General features: G+C 44.1%; 1 protein-coding gene across 3 annotated transcripts in view; it reads left to right on the top strand.

The window, feature by feature from the left end:
• The window catches only part of SH3PXD2A (SH3 and PX domains 2A), an 868,884-nt gene that overhangs the window by 84,307 nt on the left and 764,299 nt on the right, over positions 1-20,278 (top strand). For all 3 annotated transcript variants that reach the window (XM_078643704.1, XM_078643703.1, XM_078643706.1), the window contains exon 2: positions 13,698-13,778. In XM_078643704.1, coding sequence (XP_078499830.1) covers positions 13,698-13,778 — 81 coding nt within the window. The remainder of the gene's footprint in view (positions 1-13,697; positions 13,779-20,278) is intronic.

The raw sequence follows: 20,278 nt of genomic DNA, 5'->3' as shown, positions 1-20,278 counted from the left end.
AAGGCTAGATTAGCAAACTGTCTCTTTTCTTGTGATAAATTTAGAAGAACGAGTAACATTTGCTCTTCTAAAAGAAAAGCCCACCAGAGAACTAGAAGATGCAAGACAATTAATTGTTTTAAAGAATTTCCGAGTCTAGTAAAACAAAAAAGTACAGCAAGGATAGAACAGTCTCAACATGGAAGCACACGGTGCTCTGTGAGGACAGCACGCTCCTCAGAGCTCGCGACGGCCTCGTAAAGTGAAGATTGGCTTCCCGCCCTCCCGGCCGCGTGTCCACAATCAACGACGCCATGGAATGAAATGAAACCTGCAGCGATATGTGCCACACCTGTGTACTGCCAGCGCTTGTCCAAACATGATAATGCCAGTGCTTATTTGTGTAAGTCCTCGCTTGTAGACCAACTTAAAAAAATTACAAAGAGGGCATTGTACCTTAACTTATGTCCCAAAATTTTTTTAACGTAATATTGCGTCCCTTCTCAGCCTTAACTGCTGCTAGCTCACATAAGTGTAATTCTTAAATCTAATGCACAACACCGTGTGTTTTGTTAGTTAATAAAACGTTGCATCCTCGACATGTTGTAGTATTTCCTGGACCGGCAAGGGGGGGCAGATAAGCTGTCTTTCTTGTGAGCATCTTCTCTCAGACTACCCCGTCCGCTGTCTTTGCTTCTTAAGAGACCTCTTGTGATGCACTTACCGTCTTGGTCTCCGCCTGCGGTTTTAACAGGACAAATTCCAGTCAGGGTGTGTTGTGTGACAGCGATGGGGGTCCATTTCAGGAGGCAAAGTTGAAAAATGCTTAAAGACCAGACTAAAAGTGAAATGACGGTTCTTCTCTTAAAAAAGAAATATGAACCAGTTGCAAATGTTGTGTGCTAGATGTCGGCCACATCCCGCACGCAGTGTTTAATTTTTAAAAGAGTAAGTGCTGGGGCCTAAAGTTTTCCTCAGAAGCCCACGGCCAGCAGTATCGGGGAATAAATGTGGTGCTGATTACCAAAGCGGTGTAATCAGTTTCACCTCATACCTTTCATCCACCACCAAACATTCCCTACCTGTTTACCTCGCTCCGACAGGTACTTTTTAGTCCCTGCTTCTCCCTTAGTCAGTATTTTATTGTCTTTTTCTTCCTCCTTTCCCTCATTTTTGTTTTCTCTCACTTGCTGTGGATCAAAATCTGTTGAGGAAAATTAAGTGCTGGTGCCAGAAAGTGGATGACATAGGGCCCTTCCTGCAACCACTGGCTCAAATTAAGCACTGCCCCAAGCCTTTCTGCGTTATGGTGGTCGGTGACATGTGTTTCATGTTCCAAGATGTCTCAATGTAGCTACACACAGAAACTTAGCCTGTTTCATGAAGGATACTCCGAGGTTGTCACTCATCAAATGAAACCTGTTTTAAAGAACTCCTTAAACCGAAGGCACACACCATCACCAACAAACACAACACAATGCTTTCGATTTGCATTGAGGTACTGGTGCTCTTGTGCAGCGCATGGTTGATAGTGTTTTTTGGCTGTAGTTTGCATCTGTGGGAGGTGTTGAGTGAGGGGATGAGGTTCAAAAACATGCTTTGATTTAACATGGTGAGGTGAACAACTGCACATAAGCGTGAAGCATGGCAGCGAATGTGAATATAGGCGGATCTACACATATCTATCATCACAGAGTGCTTAGCAAGTGGACAGGTGGAGTCTACCAAGAAGTGTGGTATATGGAGCACACCCGGAAGTGACAGAGACTCACCCTCATGAGCCTCTGTTAAGAAATGTGCCTGCCGTGTTAATCCAGGAACTCTGGTCATGGGCCATGTAGACTCATCGTAGGGGCAAATTAGACTACCTGCTTACTACTTGAGGCACAGGGTCAAGACTGATTTGCATATGGCTGGGTTCAAACTGGAATGGCATGGTGAGCAAAAAAACAATGGATTTAGGCCCAGATCTCTGTACTGGGGTGAATGTATGACATTGTTCTGCATTCTGTCCATCACCTGTTGTTTTTGCATTTACTATTTGAGGCTGGTCACAATGTCTCGGGCTAGCCTCAAGGATTCCTGGGCAGTCGGCCACATCCTGCTGACCCTTCGCTTTGCACTGCATAGATGTATACAAACTGCAATGGAATGACGTCACAACTATTGCTTCTCTTCGCCGTTCAAACACACATTTTCTTTCCAGCTCATTTCAAAGCGAATCCTTTAAAACATTGTGTTTAAAATCAGCGTTGAGTTCATTAGCTAGATTCCCTAATACTTAGACGAATTTAATTCCCTTCTAAACTCCTGTATTTTAATTAATTTTAATCTGGTCCTATCACGTTATAGCCTCACCCCATACGCGGCGCGGCTTTACATAATACTCACAACAAATGCGATGGCTTTGAATGTCTGCTCTTTGAGACTAGAAATAGAAGCTCCTCCAGACATGGCTTCTATTATGTATGTCCGACTAGAGATTTTGGAGATTATGGCATTCTAATAGTAGGGGTTTAAGGGGTTTGGACTAAATAAAGCCCTAAGATGCTGCCATCTGTCTGCTTCTCCGAAGTCCCAGTGCTTTTCAGTGGTTGTTTGTGTGCCCAAAGGCAACATGATACCTTTTGGTCATTTTCTGTTAGCCATTAATGCTTCTTATTTCCAATATCAATTACATAAGTGTTATGTCGATAACAAAATGAATTAGGCTTCTGTTATTGTAAACCGATGCTAGATTTCAGCATGGCGTATTGCAAAAGTGCCACTTCACCCCACGCACACTGATTTCAGAGGAGTGATGTGGTCACAGGTATATCAAAACACTTCTCTTTGCAGACAACAGCCAGGTAACAGCAAAACAGGCACATTTAAAAAGGAGATGGGGGGACAGTCTGGGAGGGAGGGGTGCAGGAAGGGGGGAGCGAGAATGGAGGTAAAATCTCTTCCAGTTATTCCTGGGTCACCCAGTTACCACACACAGGGCCGGACTGGGAACTCAGAGCAGCCTTGGCAATTTTGTTAGGCCAGCCCCGCGAGGTGTGGGGGTGGAAGTGTGAAGCGCTGCTGCTTTTGTTACTGGAGGCCGATATTGCAGTGCCGCTGCAAAACAGGACTCCAGTAACAAGACCAGCCCCCACCACTGTAAAACCGGCCCCACCCTTGCAGCCTCCCGGGGAAATGCCTCATACCCGGTATGGCCAGTCCGGCACTGACCTCACATCTAGTTCAAACCCATTCTAGTTCAAACCCATTCATTTCAAACAACCTTCCCTCTCTGTATGTAGCACATTTCTGTAAATCATCTTTAAAAAAATGAAAAGAACATTTTTATATCTGAAATTCATCCTGCTTTCCTTTAAGGAAAACGAGCTGCTTTAAAAAAGCAAGCATTGGAAATGCAATAGGTCTCGCATTTGTTTGAGTTAGAGCTATAGGCATTTTAAATGGCAATGGCTTTTACCTATGTTATGTTATGTTATGTTATGTTACAAACTTTTGTATTGCGCACAGCTGCCCCAGCTAAGGGGCGTCCTGGCGCATGGCAAGAAATAAGCAACACCTACAGGGAACATAACAGAAAAGAAGATCAAAGCAAATTATTCAAACAAGAGAGTCTTTAAGGCTTTACGGAAAACTAAGAGATCAGTGAGCAGCCGCATCTCAACAGGAAGAGAGTTCCAGAGCTCTGACGCTCTGACCCGGAAAGAGCGGCCACCAACCCGACACAGCCTGTATCGGGGGATCACCGTACGAGCCTGACCCAAAGATCTCAAGGACCGGGTAGTCACATACCAAGACAAAAGGCCAGCAAGAATCTGAGGGCTCCCACCCCTCAGAATCTTGAACGCCAGACACAGCACTTTAAACTGTATTCTTGCCTTGATAGGCAACCAGTGCAGCGATCTCAATGTGCCGGAGACGGAACAGGTTCGGGGTAAGCCGACAATGGCTCTCGCCGCGGTGTTCTGAACGCGTTGGAGGCGGGTAACCTCCTCCACGTTGGCCCCTGCCAGGAGCGAACTGGCATAGTCCAGGCGAGATAGCACTGTGGCCTGGACTATCAGCTGCCTGGTGCGATGGTCAAAAAACTTCAAGACGGGACGCAGCGACCGTAGAATCCCAAAGCAGCAGGCCACGATTCTCTTCGTGTGACCAACATAGTTGAAGGAGGGGTCCATCCAAACTCCTAAGTTCCTTAGTTCCGTGACCGGAGTGGGGGCCGGCCCCAGCTCCGTAGGCCACCACCTGTCCCCCCATAGTTCCGACTTCCTACCGACGATCATGATCTCCGTTTTCTTTGCGTTGAGCTGGAGACAGTTGTTCTTCATCCAGCTCGCCACCGCCCTAAGTCCACTCTGAAATCTAGGGGCATCCCGGTCCGCATCCCCGCTGATCGTAACCGCTAGCTGGGTATCGTCGGCATATGAGACCATAGTCATGCCCCATTGCCTGACGACCTCAGCCAGCGGTCTCACGTAAAGATTGAACAACGTGGGACTCAGCGAGGAGCCTTGCGGCACCCCCTGTTTCAGAGGATGGAATTGGGACTGGAACGGTGGAATGGCAACGCTAAAGAAACGATCGTCTAGGAAAGACCGGAACCACTGGAGGGCCAAGCCACTCAGCCCTATCTCCTCCAGGCGATGCAATAGGATGGGATGCGAGACAGTATCGAACGCGGCGCTTAGATCTAATAAAACGAGCGCCGCTGACTGCCCCGCATCCATCACCATGCGAAGATGTTCAGCCATGGAGAGAAGGGCGGTCTCCGTGCTGTGCCCAGCACGGAACCCGTTTTGAGTGGGATCCAAGATGTTAGCATGGATAAGGTGGGCCGAGAGAACCTTGTTGACATGGGCCTCCAACACTTTGTTACGGAGTGTATGAATGTGGTGTGTATTGGAATTATGTGAGAGGGATTGGATTACTTTGTTTTATAATTGTGTGGCGTTGTGTTATGTAGAATTATGTGGATATTAATTATTTGGTATTGCATGTGGTGGAATTATGTAGAGTGGGATTGTGTGGTATGGAAATGTGTGGATAGCTTTGCGTTTAGTGGAGTGCATGTATGCGGTGTGGATTGGAATTTTGTGGGTTGTATTGGAATTGTTTGTTGTGTAATTGTGCGGCAAGGAATTTGTGGTGTTAAGTGGAGTTATGTGTTATGGAATTATGTGGCATGGCATGCGATGGTATTATGTGGATAGTAATTATATGGATTATATAGTACGTATATGGATTATGTAGAGTGGGATTATGTGTTATGGAGTAATTAGTTGAGGGAATATGATGCCATTGAAAGAATCCTGTGCTTTGAAGGATTAGTGTGGGCTGAGGGAATATGGTTGCTTGGAGGGAACAGTGTGCATTGAAGAAATGGGGTGCCATTGAGGGAATAGCGTTGAGGGGGTGTGGTTGCATTGAGGGAACAGTGTGCGTTCAGGGAATAGTGTGAGTTGAGGGAATATGATACCATTGAGAGAATACTGTGCATTGAGGGAATAGAGTGCATTGAGGGATTAAGGTGCCATTGAGGGAATAGGGTGCCATTGAGAGAATAGTCTTCATTGAGGAAATAGCGTGTTGTCAGGGGAGGAAGGTGTCTTGGGCTGAATGAGGTTCCTTGGGAGGAAGGGGAGCCTTGATAAAAGCGAGTTTTTTTTTGGGGAAAGAGTTGCCTTGGAAGAAGTACAGCACCTTGGAATATACCATGCCTCCCTTGGAGGAACGAGGCTCTTTCTAAAGAATAGGAGGTACAGGCAGAATCAAGGCGCTTCTGAAGGGGCCAAGTGTCTTGGGGTGGGGGGGTTGAATTACCTCGGAAGGAACATGCTCCTGAAGATTGAATGCGGTACTCAAGGAGGGAGCATTGTTGGAAGCAAGTGGTACTCAAAGGGGCACTTTGAGTGGAATGTAGTACTCAAGGGAAGGCTGTCTTGGAGGGAAAGGCGTGAGTCAGAAGGAAGAGGCTACCTTCAAACGAATGATGCGCTTTGAAGTTAGCAAAACCAAAGGGGATGATGGACGGAGTGTTGAACATTGCAAGCACTCACCCCCAGTCAACTGATATGGGTTTAATCCATCATCATTCTTTAGCTCACTCCGCCACCCCAGTTCAGACATGGCCATATGCAAATCAGTCTGACCCTGTGCCTCATGGGAACAGTCCAGCCAGAACTGCCAAGCCATGTCTTCCCTGGACCAGAAACAAGCATCCTGGGACCGGTTTCGGGCTCATAACCCTCATCAGCCAGGCGCTTGGAAATGAATGATACGCTCCGAAAGTAATGATGCGCCTTGAATGAGGCGCCTGGAAAGGAAAAATGCTGTGCCTTGACAGGGACGATGTGGCTTGAAAGGAATGCTGTGCGGATTGTTGTGCCTTGAATGTTACGTCTTGAATGGAACTATGCGCCTTGAAAGAGACGATGTGCTTCGGTCGGGGTGATGCGCCTTGAAGTGAATGATCTTCTGTGAAAGGAAGAATGCGCTTTGAATAATGTGCCTCGAAACCAACTATTCGCCTTTATGCAGGATGGCGTTTGACACCGGGTGGCACAGCTGCTCTGGCCTCTCCTGCTGAGTAGTGGGGGAGGGAGAGGGGGTGTGCATGAGGAGGAAACAGTGGGGCTAAAACAACAGACAAGTTGCGCCCAAAATCACTGCAGCGTGGTTAATAAATGCAAATTAAACGCACTCCATGAAGAGTTACACGAATAATAATTTTTTAAAAGTGCTTACTTACTAATTTGGGCGCAGCCCTCCTAATGGAAGTAAAAAATAAAATAAATAAATAAACGGAGCGCGGTGGGCACATACAACTTCGCGCTTCACGGCCAGAATTACAAAAAGAAAGTTCTCTTCCACTAATTAAAGGAGACAGTATCACTCCACAAGTAAAGGATCCAGTCCGGGTGGGCGGGGCCAAAAGTGGACAGGGTGGTAACAAGGAAGGACTAAAAAACCTCCTTCACAATAGAAAGCCAGTGTTTAGCCTAAGTTATGACTCAAGCCAATGGAATTAAGAGTGGTGGCTTCAAGTCCCCTTCAGCAGTGTATTGATAACAATAAGCCTTCGCATGCGCGCTCCAGCGCTAGGTCTGCGAGACCTAAAAACTGCTTTATTTAAAAATCAGTCATAGGCATGGTGGTGTGCGGACCCCTGCAGGCCACCATCCCTGTGAGTGCCTGCCATTTCCAATGGGTCGCAAATTGTGACCTGCCTCATCAATATTAATGAGGCAGGTCCCTTGCGATCCATTTGGGAATCTCAAAAAGTGTCTTGAGACACTTTTGTACATCAGGTTTTGTGATTCGCAAAAGGTTGTACATGTGGCCCCAAGGTCGGTGCTAAAACGTCTGTAACAAAAGAAAGGGTTCAGAAATATTGTAATAAAAATATAAAATTCTTAATGTGAATAGAGCTATATTCAACAAAACAGAAACAGTTTCTACAACTCTCTTATTGCACTCATAGCTGAACACGAGTACTACCTCATTGACCTTGTCCCCCTTAGTCTGACCTCTGTATTTTCCCTCTGTTATCCCACAGTTTCACCTCGGTTTTCGACCCCAGCCCTGCACCCTATTCAAACATCTCTCAACCTCAACTGCTGCCCTTCTTGAGTGCCACTGCAAGCACCAAAAGCTAAGTAGGTCCCTAAAATCAGCCCAATGGTCTGGATGTACTTCCAGAGGGTGCTGGAATCCTGCATAGTTTTACATTGCCTTTCGGAGTAATACCATTAAGTGAATTTACTTTTGTAGGTTTGACAAGCTGTGGAATTAACACTGTAAAAGAGGACACACAAAGGGAGTGACCAGCTGAAATTGTCACTTCTGAGACATTGAAGTAAGGCTGGGCTAAATATGGATTTGCATGCAGTGAGAGATGAAAATCACACCACAGTGATCTGGATGGAGCCCGCCATTCTTCACTCCCACCCGTATAAATATGGGGGCTCGCTGGGCACTCCCATCTTGTATTAGTTGATTAAAATGAATTTCTACTTGTTAAAAAAAACTGCAGATATGCTTTCTTTAACAAACATGTTTTAGAATATTGTGTCACCAGTAGAGTGAGATTTTTAGATTCCTTTCATTCAACCAAGTTATTTTTACTTGTACACTAAAGATAATGGCAGACCTTTTCCCTGGGCCCATTGGGAGACTGTCCAGATATTACATCTTTGATGACCTTTAGGTCCCACAATGCATCCCTGTCGCCGCCTTCAAAGCCTCAAGACAGTGGTGTAACACTGGCCACCGCGGTGCGAGGGCCCCCGAAGCTCATGGGCCCCCCTCAGCATAGTACTCTGGCCAGACTGCTCCAGATTGAGTTCGGTGGGGGCCCCTCCATGTACCTTGCAGGGGGGCCCTCTCAAGTTTTATTACGCCAGTGCTTCAAGATACAGATCCCCGGCGAGAGTCCTGCTCCCTATGCAAGGACGCGACAACCTCTGATCTGATGGACCTTCATTTCATGCCACTTGCCCAACAGATGTATCGATGTAACCAATATCCCACGTTGGGTGTCTCACTGTCAATGCTAGCTTAAGGGCACCTGATAACCCTTCTGGTAGTGAGGAAAGGGTGTGTCGGGGAAAACGTAAGCTCAGTAAACTATCTTCCCCTTCCCTTCCCCATTTGTCCCCAAAGTTATCTTCCCCATACACTGCTGCCGTTCTTCAGTTCCAGCCTGGTGAAGGAAGGAGTTCATTTGGATGGAAGACTAAATCAATTACTAGGAAGACAACAACTTAAGAGTCGACTCACTGACATTGAATGAAATGTGCGGCTGTGTCCTTAAATTAGCTATAAAACATGTTGGAGTACAAATGTATAGAACTCTCAAAAAGCCAAGAATTTTGCAGCCATATTGATGGCTGATGGCTGAAAAAAAAAAACCTTGATGTGCATCCTGAGGTAATGATTCAAGTGTTATGCCCCATTCACAGATGCCTCCACTGAAAAGAACCTGTACACCGCGGCAAGAACATTTAGCTTGACGGCCTTGCATCCTCTATTGCAGGTCTATGCTCTGTCCTAGAGGGCACTTGTTTGACGTTCTGGAATGTTCTCCTCTCCACAACATAACTACACTGCCTCACTTGTAAGGCAGAAGCTGCACTTCCTTCAGCCACACAGCATCTAGAAGCGGTTAGCTTTGCGGTGCTGCATCATATTTTTCGACATTGATTCATTCACTCATTTATTAGCCATCTTTTGAAAATAAACGAGACACGGGGAAAAATATATTCCTAAAATGACTGACTAACTAGGGATGTTCCCGTAGTCATGTTTACAAATATTGTAAACCGTAACCTCTCAATATAAACCATAACTGTGGATGTCTGAGCGAGTTGTGTTAAGGAAGGCGCATACTCCCAGCATGTGTGGGCACTCGTGACGCACTATAAGCGTGCTGGAAAGGGCATTCTGTATAACATTACATGAGACCCATGTGTTGCAGCACAATGTGCTTGGCTACTTCTTAGGGCTCTGGACAGGATCATGCGTGTCCTCCATCTTGAGTCAGTGAATCTCCTGGTGAATGGCGCTAACATCAACACTGCTCCGCACTAGCATTCTGAGAGAGTAATGTACAAGATTAGAGCGCATTCCTGGAGACATTAGTTTACTGTAGCTGTCTTTACAACACTTATCGGGTAATATTAATGGATAGGTAATTGCCTTTAGCATATACATTGAAAATTTCAAAGCCGTCCAGCCAATCCGGTTGCTGAAACTGAAGTTCGTACCTTGCGGTGCAAGCCCTGAGGTGAAGCTCTCTCAGTAGATAACTGACTGTGGAAAGGCAAGAAGTTGCGTCCACATTGCTACATTCATGTGCCTACATCATTGTAGCCCTTTGAACTGGTCAGTAGCCCTATTTATTATCAATTACCTTCCTTGTGCATCCTTGTACGCAGTTAGGACCTGGCTGGTTACCTTCTAGTTCTTTCCCACTAGTGCAAGACGCATGGAGGTTAGTCCACGTGCTTTGAGTTGCAGTTCGTACACTAAGATTATATAGAGCCGCAAATATGGTGGCTAATATAAACAATAGTAAAGCACTAAGAGTGGACGGCACCAACCATGTGTCAGTGATTGTTTCCGACAGCACTTGGCACTGCAGGTGATTTGATCACCTGGCAGCGTTCAGCTACACACAATTCCATATATTTAGAATACTGGTCTGTGCAGCTATCTATGCTTTTATGTTATCGAGAGAGATCGAAAGTGTGTATGGATGAGCAATGAGAAGCAGTACTTTTATGTGCTGTTGTAGAATAGCAGTTTAATAACCATGCTCAGCAATATTCATGAAACCAAGCCACAACTAAAATAACACTGGGAGTCCAGAAGATCTGCTTTATGTGTCTTGCAACCAACATTTACTTATCCACTGCTCACAACTGCCCGCTCGACTCACGTGATGGACTTTGCTCTTACCGTGCAGGCCTTTCACGTTGCCTCTCTGTCCTTTCCTGGAGCCATGAGCCCTCCTGTCCCTATGTCTAGACCTGTTCAGGTTCATGGGTTGCATGTGACGTCAGCTATTGTTGTACATGAGTAGATTGGTTTACCTGGAGGATTTGCCAGTGTGTAGAAGATTACACATACATATTAATGGAGTATGTGAATAAATTAATTTTGTACATGCAGTTGACGTTTCTAGAAGCATATTTTTCAAGACTTTTTACTCTTGTAAATCCAATGGACCTTTTTAGATGTATCTATTTGTGTTTACAGTCATTTTATTTCGCCAATGAGATCCTTTATATGCACAAACATCTTAATTACTCATTTTTTATCCTTTATTTCATATAGTGTAATGTAGGTATTTATCAGTCAGGTCTGTGTGAGCGTTGTGAAATCTTGATGACTTCGTTTTCTGCTAAAAAAACAATGAATGCTGTAATTCTGTCCGTATTATTGGAATATTCACTAAACGTCATACCCTCCAGTGGCCATCAATACCTGGAAACCTCCAGTTACCAGCATTATTTGGAAACCCCCCATGTTTTTGGCACCTATTGGGGTCTGCATTATCTGGGATGCTCAAATGTTCTGATTTATCTGGGGATCATGAGTGGCCAAAATTGTCTGTGGGCCCATGTTGGGCAGATTTATTTGGGAACCTCTAGTGGCCACCATTTCATGGGGGATTCTGTTGACTAATGTTGGGGGTAGTTAGCGGATAGCTCTATCATACCACATTATCCAGTATTCTTTGGAGGCCATTAATTATTTGGGTGCTTTGTGTGATGTGCATTATCGGACAATCTGCTTTATTTTGGACTTGCAGTGGGCACCATTTTCTGTGACCACCTCTAACTGGCATTACCTGGGGAACATTTGACTTTCGCCTTATCTGGAAGGAGGGCATTATTTGAAGTCTCATTTGGAAAAAAAAACCTTTGCATCATTGTGGCCAGCATTACATGGGGAACTCTTCTTTCATCGTGTGGTTGAACAAAATATTTACCTGAACAAACCCTGTGGGAAAAACACAAGATCTTCAAACTGGCTGAAGCCCGCTCTTTGAGGATGGCACAAAGATGCATCCTTTCATTATTAACGGATAGAACAGCAAGGAAGGCTACACTTAAAGAGTTTACTTTGTCCATAAGTTAAAAAAAATCTTGTTTCAGACTGGTTGCAAAACTGCAAAGACGTGATGGCGTGTTAACCGGTTCTTGTAACATAATGGGATACACAGTGCCTAAATTATAAACCTCAAATATACTGACTTCCTTGTTATGATGTCACCAGCACATCTCCAGTAAGTCTGTTTCATTCATCTAACCCAGCATATAGAGACATGTGCTAGAATTACTGCTCTTGCTTTTCCGACAAAAATGGCTGCTTCGTGCTCAACCCCGTGCGCTAAGCGCGGGCCCCCTCTTAAGTAACTTTCAGAGTTTAAAATATGAGCTGTGCAATGGTTGGCTTGGGTCAATTAACAGCAATTAGCGGAGAATGATGGCGAACAAGACCTCAATTTCTGAATTGTTGACCTACCAACAGTAGCCAGAGATTGATGTGACATCAGGTTAAACATCTGGAGCGGCGCCAATAACAGCTGGATATTGTCCAACGCAAGCAGACCTTTGCTAATAGTGTTAGGCCGAGCCACATCTCAATGTATGCTTTCTTTTCTTTTCGCCTTCATAAACAGCTTTTCTGCAAAAGTCATGCCATTCAGCGGGAGAGAGGGAAGTAAGATCAGTTTACGCGATCCATGAACTGGCGAGCAGGGCCGACTGTTGACAGCTCTTCAACGACCGAGCACCGGCGTAAATTTTGATATTCAATTTGAAATCCTGCTGGTTAGTACATAGTGTATGGATTTAGAAACCCAGAGGGATGGATAATGCTTAAAGGAAAATGGAACAGGGAGGCTGCAGTTCAGCCCTGCGTCTCACTTGGCGAGTATTGTAAGATGGAGCGTGCCACTCATGGCCAGGAGACATAAAGGTCCCAGTGCTAATCATTTCTTCCATCCATTTTGGGATTTTCAACATTCTTTTGACTTTCATAAATCCTCAGACATTTTCTCGTGACTTTGTCCAGATATGTTAATCTCTTCTCTGTTGGCTTCATGGCTAATTTCTCTGAAAAATGACCCATCTTGGTGCCTGGTGGTGCTCTGTGGTACAAGCATATGAAAATAATAAAGTGCTTATGGAACAGTGAAACAATTTATGGGGAACTTTTTTCTCTGTGTGCAGTAATTTAGTGTTCTGTGTTTATGAAACACTCTACTTCATACAACTGAACTCTAGAATGACTGATAGGCTGTCGCTTGGTGATCGGCAGGACTTATTTAAACTCAAAGTTTACATTATAGAATAGGCTCCATCCATGCCCACAGCAATTATTCTATCAATAAGCATGTATAGGCGCCAAAACACAGGTGTATCCAAGTGACAGCGGTGGATTTCTCATCTACGAACCCACTCATCCATGATTTCCTACAATCTACAAAAAGGGAGACTACAGAGAGTTACAAAATGTATCCAACTTTGAATTCTGACGCAGGTCATGGGGGAGTTCATGCCACATCCTTAAAATTAGAAAGATTTTGTCACCTTGGATCTTCTTTATAAATCTGAATAATGTCAGCCACTCCTTAGCTTCTGATTCCAGATGGAAGCCTACCTTATATTCCTGCAGTTTTTGGCACTGTGAGGCGTATAGTTCCAGGGGCCACAGACGTAGTGATAGCAGCAATTTCAAGTCTGCTTAATTTTTTGTACACCATATGTATGTCTAGTGGGTAAACATCGTTTACAACGATGTTTACCCATCACATGCCATTACAACGAGGTCATTGCCACGACCTCGGTGTTACAGCGCATGCCAATAGGGTGGTGTTGGATTTTAAATCCAACACCTTCCCTACTGTTGCCCAGACTGGAGCTGGAATAGTAAATTATACTATAACCAAATCCAGCGCCCCCCTACAGCAAGTTGTTGTAATAACTTGCGTTGTAATGGTGTGCGATGTAACAACGCGGTAGTTGTAATGACCACATTGTAATGGCATACGTTGTAAACGCATGCGCTATAACATGGCCTATTCATGTCTACTGTGCAATTCTTCATATCTCGTGTTATAATGTGTTCTTGTTCACTGAACGCAGCACAGATTCTGAAATACTAATGTAATATATTTAATGTCCTTCTCACTTTTTGTTTTATAGGTCTATATAATCAATGTATCATGGTCGGACTCTACATCCCAGGTTATCTACCGAAGATACAGCAAATTCTTTGACCTTCAGGTAAATATTTTGGTTGATTTCAGTAATCTTTTCTAGACCTTCCATAGATATGCATTTTTTGTAAAGCCAAAAGAGATCGCAATCCTGACTTTTGTTTGTGGAAACAAATTGATCAACATTCACTGTTTGCAGGGAGCCATTTATGAATAAAACATGCACGTCAACGATAAATGACTCCTGGTGGACTAAGGGTTTCCCACATATACATGGTACTGTTGACTTAATGGATAGTATGATTGGTCCTGTGTTGCATAGATGCCCGCCGGGCCTATGTATATGCATATACATACATATGTTCTCTGCTTTTCCACCTCCTCCAGCACAGTGTGGGCGTGGCACAATTATTTGCTCCCAATCCCACTAATTCACTTAATGTGCTCAGTAATGAAAGGGAACATTCCATGTATGTCTGAACATTCACTGAGGAGTTGGAGCACAGCCTGTTGTCTTGTTGTTCTGAAGCTGGGAATAGAACCAAGATGGTTGCCTTGGACAGATATAGATGTGTGGGACATTCCCTGGTAACTGAGAATCATTCAGTAATCAATGAATAAACAAAAGACGGTCAAGAACATATAGATTATATAGCACTGTAGATTCTGGTTCTATTTAATCTTATTGGGAATGGTATTCGAACATGATCAATACAATGACATTACATGGGATGAGGTAGAAGGTGGCATACTTGCTCAACAGTTTAAATGACGTAGAATTTCACAGATTTCCTGAATATTTTATTATATTGACCTAGAACACTGCTTAAAATTGGCTTTTATAGTATATACGCCAGATGCATTAAAAATCTGCACCTTAAAGGACTACCTGCCAGCGTAATCTGTAGAGCAGTGGCATAAAACATTATCTACATATTAAATGTTCAAAGGTTATGGTAATAAAGAGTTCGCCTCAGTGGCTTAGCAAGGGGTGGTCCTTCCCCCCCGCTCTAACCTGCGGGTTTCACGGGGCGGCACCTGCAGGAACTACCGGCACCCCTCCCCTGCTTTTACCAGAGGCCGCTTCTGCCAGGCGGCAAAAGCAGATACCGTATGTGTAGTTTACCTTTTTTGTTAGTGGGGTAATATAAAGTGGCTGTGTAGTGAAGAAGTGGGTTCAACTGGTTGAAACCCTATCCATCTATGGGGCCATCATCCCCTATGTAGAAAATGACATAAAGCTGGATCTGCATTCCATTCTTCCTTGAACTAGGGCGCGTGAGAGGAGTTCTTTAGCTTGGGTTGTGAAGCTTGCTGACATATATATAATATAATGTAATTCTAGAGTTTGATAATGCCTCCACCTTATAGTTGAAGCACTCCCGCGTATGAAGTGAAGGACACTGCATATACTGAGACACTGTGACTAACATGTTATCCTGATATACAAATATCTACTTGCTGAATGAATGCCTCCCCTCGTGTCAGCAGATTTAGGCCTTCCCCTGCTGGCATTCTGCTCAGAGCATCTTTTTTTAGACCTGATTAGAAAGTGAAGTTTATAAACTCTTTGGTTACAGGTTGCCTTATTAACTTACTCCTTAATGTGGTATTCGCATAAAAACCCTGTTGGGAAGAAGTTTGTGAGAGGTCATCTCCACCTAAAATTACACCTGGGGTGGTAATATTACCAGAGCCACAGTTTCACTTCCTGTTGGGGTGCTTGCTTTAATCAGTGTGTGTGGTGTCATTGAGAGCTCCCAACCTTCAGGTGCACTCCAGTTTACCAGAGGCGGACTCTCTCTTATAGGTCAAAGCGCCACCTAGCTCGCATGTGCTGGCTACAGGGTGTTCGTGAACCTCATTCTGGGACATAGCGGAGGTGGTAGAGCCAAGTGCAGGGCCAGACTGAGAACCCAAAGCAGCCATGGAATTTTGTAGGACCAGCCCCCTGGGGGGGGGGAGGGTGCAAGTGTGATGCACCGCTGCTTTTGTTACTGGGGGCTGATATTGCCTCACTGCTGCAAAACCGTCCCTCAGTAACAAAACAGGCACCCGCCACTGCAAAGCCAGCCTACCGGGGAAACGCATGATGCCTGTTATGGCCAGTCCGGTACTGGGCAAGTGCCACCCACACTTAGCATTCTTCTGCAATCAGGGTAAATATTCTGCTGCATATAGTGCTCAAACTCTACCTTTTACCATCCAAGAAGTTAGCAGAAGTGTGCTCTGTTAGACCCTGTTGTACTCATCCACACATTTTCGGGATATGAGCTAAGTGGAGTCTTCTAACCTGAACCTCTTAAAAATGGGAACATTTTTCTGTATTGATTGCTACTCTTTGCATTTTGATCTTATACTCACAGCCCCTCCGGTGTTCGGAGTACTGTGGTTGTCTTGCAATCTTACTCAAGAAAACAATAAAATGTTGTTTTTATGGGAACCTGGCACTGCTGACTCTCCTGAGGTAAAAGAGCCAAGCTGTCCAGGGCAACGAGGTTATTGTCCTGCTTTCCTACTGCTTTATTCAGAGGTAGGATCTCTTAAAGACTGTACCCTACTATTGTGAAGAATTTGGGCCGTACCACTCGGGGCTATCCACCAGTTATGACAGCGGTGCTTTCTGCCTTGATGTACAGGTTGCTGCATATTTCAAATAACCATTACACACTACTCCTCTCTAGTTGAAGAAACTTCTCTCATTCTTATTTTCATGGCCGTCCAGCCGGCATTCCATGTTAAAGACTGGGTGTCCACAACCAATAGACAAAGGGCATGCAAACACATCCTATCATCCATCTTGAATGCACCTTAGCCAAATACATGGGGAAATGGCTGACAGTAGAAGGACAACTGAGTACTTCGCAAACTTGGATTTATTTATTTGCATATTTTGTAAAGAACTGGCACGTGAAGGACGCCACTTTGAAGCACTTGTGCAACACATGGGGAAGTTTTTGCATGAACCAAACCTTTCCAAGACATAGAAGGCTCAGCATCTGCGGTGGGTCAAAGATCTCTCCCGAGGATTATTCAAGTACAGGCCTCATTGATGGCCTCTCTGCACTCATCAGGTCAATTGGGGAGCTGAATTCCTTGTAGTTGGTCTTCATTCTCATCCATGTGATTGAAAATGATGTATCTGTATTGAGTTTCTTTGTTTTTTTTCAAACTGGACAATTCTGCTTTCTATACAGTATTTATGTTTTGATGCAGTAGGAAACTGTACTTAATGTGCATTCATAGGACTATCGTGCTGAAAGTCATCGGTGTATCAAAAAGCAATCTGAATGAAAATTGTCAATATCTGATTCTTTCTTTTGAAACTTTTTGAGACTTGAATGTCAGAATATGAAGAAAATGTTTAGCGAGTTTCTGAGTTCTTTTATACCTTACATTACATATTTATGTCTGGTTTTGACAGTGCAACTGTTTGTATGATCTATGGTTACCATGTCTTTAAAATATGCATTGTGTGTGTTTTGACTCCGCCCTGCAGTAGTAAATCCTCTTTCATCTCATACTACGGCTGTTTTGTAATATCGTCCACTTTGTTGGAGTGCTTTCATTGGAATGCATGAGGGGCTATTTTACATGTGAAAGGGAACTCAATCATTACACTTAAATTACATTTGTTATCTCACATATGCATTTTCATACATGTTTCCAAACACTGGCATAGTTAACTGGTTTGGCTTTAATGTGCTAAATTGTGTGCTAAATTGCACTTCTGCATGCAAAACATATCTGTGAATGCGTATGTTTAGAACATTGAACCCAGTGCTAGTGGCTTTGCATATGCTTATTAATTGAGGTTGTGTGCGGTCATCGAACTTCATAGTAACTACCCCCATGGTAACTTCTTCTAACACATTACCTACTCCCATTTTACTTGGTGAGTACTGGTCTCTGGCTGCCACTACTCCTGGATAGGCATTTGGTATTGAACCCTGCGTTGCTTGATGCTTGCACAATCACGATTGTGAGGTTTCGTGTTTCCTTGTGGAAATTCCGCTTTTATTTTCATGTGTATGTTTTTTGGGTCTCCTGGCCTTTCGTGGTCGATGGGAAAAGTTCTCATGAGGCTGAAGTTATCAATAGGGTTAGTGTGTTGGGCAGGAAATGATGCCCTGATCAGTGGGGAGCGAATTCTGAAAGGTCCTATTGATAAACCAGTAAAGAGCCGAGTTCCAGTGCAAAGCGCCCACTGTGCGACTGTTTTTGTCCTGCACACTATTCAAGGACACTGATTAGAGCACTCAGACTAACTCTTTTATTTCTAGCAGATCCAAACATCACTGTTTTTCCCTTCACCAATCAGGTGGCCGTTAAGAGCAGTGTAATGTATGGTGTCTTATTAGTATGTTGCTGTAGTTTGATTTTTCTAGAATTTGTATATGTAAAGATTGAACTTCAGTGTAAGTGTAGTGCTTACTAAGGTTGCATATTTTCATTTGTTTTTGTACATTACAATGCAAGCCACTTGTAGAGCTCCCAGCTGCCTCTGAAAAGGCGTCCCAGCGCTAGTGGTAGAGATTAGAAAAAAGGGAAAGATTAATAGCCGAAGGCTTAAATGCCCTCTTGGCAGGAGTCAAAAGGCAGAGTTTTAAGAATCTTTCTGGAGACAGATTCAGAGGAGCTGCAACCTACATTGAGAGGAAGACTATTCCACAGTTTGGAAGCCCGAAAGTCAGAAGATCTGCTAACTCTTCTAGCCTTCCGAATATGAGGCATTTGAAATAGTTTGAGTATATTAGATATAAGTGATCTGACTTGACAATAGGGGCTACATCTCCTCCTAAGATGGAGTGAACCTTTTTGCCTAAAGGCCCTAAAACATTATTTAATAATGATCATTTTTAATACATCTATTTCTTTAGGAAGTCTGATTATACTTTGCAGAAAGAGTAGCTTGAATTTGGAACAGGAGATGGTGAGATGTTAAATGGGACACACAGAAACGGGGGCCAGAGGAGGTTTATAGACCTGTGATGGTATACTCCCCTATTTCATTAAACAAAACACGAAGACCCCTCGGGTCTAAAAGAGAGAAACGCGAAGATGAAAATGAAGGCGTCCCTTTAAAGGACGGCTTCCCTCACCCACCAAAGGTGGCATACTTTATCATTGGGGAACCTCCTCACACCATGAAGCCTAGTCATGGTGCTGGCTACAACCCCCTCGCCGCGAGGGTGGAGCTGAGGGATGTTTTAAAGTCAGAGGGGTATTACTAAAACCCAACGCGAGCTTTCAGGATGTGGTCAGAGACGCAGTGCAAGTGATAAGGTTAGTTATAACGATGGCGCTGGATGTTGGAATCGTATAATTTACTATTCCAACTCCAGTCTGTGCGGACAGTAAGGAAGGTGTTGTATTTTAAATCCAACACCTTCTCCCCTTCCGCAAGTCGTTGTTACGCCTTACGGGGTAATGGTATGCATTGTTACAACGCGGTTGTTGTAACGACTGCATTATAATTGCATGCGCGGTGACGGATTCGTAGTAAGGGCTGTTCACCCTCCTGTGTTATCTGTCAGGGAGCTCTTTCCTTCTCCTTGACGATGATTGATGAAAACAGCCTTTATTCATTACATAGGCGAAACTGTTGCATTACCAATGCTTGTTTAAATAAACTGCTAATTGTTATGAGGTCTGGTTGTCTGGAACAGTGCTAGTAAATTACAGATTAGCTTAAATGCACATATTAAATCTTTACCTCGCCACTTTTCAGAGATCATTAAGGACTACATATTTAAATACAGGTCAGGAAGAGACTCTACTTTCTGATAGTTTAACTTACTGTTATAATAACTGAAACTGCGTTTAACGCTTACCGTTCACAGAAAGGCAGCTCACATGGGGCTCGGTTTGACGTCATCCTGGCCATCCACCGGCTGCCATGCGGCTGGCCCTAGGCTGGCTATACCCCTACATGTGAGGTGATGACCTGGCTCCTGTGTTCCCTTTCCTCCTCCCTTCCCTCCCATGGACAGCTGTGGAGGAGGGAATATGACGCTTCGCTGGTGAGCTGCTGCTTCTATCGTTAGTTGGTGATGGTTATTTGAATTATTCTTTTTTTTCCTTTTGTGCTCTTTTTCTTTCTTGATGTCTTCTGGTTCTTTTTTTCGTTAATGCATCAAGCTCTTAAATAACACTACACCTGTGGACCCCTATATCATTATCCTGGTATTCATTTTTGAGGATGCCCTTGGGGCCACTAGTTGTACTGGGACATAGTCCCCAATCTTGGATTGATATAATGTATATCCCTACTTTATAGCTGGCTATATTGGAATGTACCAATACGACATTGTGCAACCGGCATTAATCAGACCCCCCAGGATATAGCGGCATGGATTCGCAAATTTAGCGGCACAAACATGGAAATTTAGCAGCATTTTTGTGGAACTGTTTTTTACTCATAATCATTCATTTTCAGCCTTAAATCAATGGAAACTGTTTTAGCAGAGTATTCCACTTTGAATAGGCAACCTGGAATATGGAATAGAGGAAGCAGCCCACAGATGAAGGCTGTTATCCCTTGGAAATGCAATTCTCCATTTGCTT

This window comes from Lissotriton helveticus, chromosome 5_1 (genome assembly GCF_964261635.1).
Source record: "Lissotriton helveticus chromosome 5_1, aLisHel1.1, whole genome shotgun sequence".
NCBI classification, from domain to species: domain Eukaryota; kingdom Metazoa; phylum Chordata; class Amphibia; order Caudata; family Salamandridae; genus Lissotriton; species Lissotriton helveticus.
This window is presented reverse-complemented; position numbering and strand designations above follow the sequence as displayed.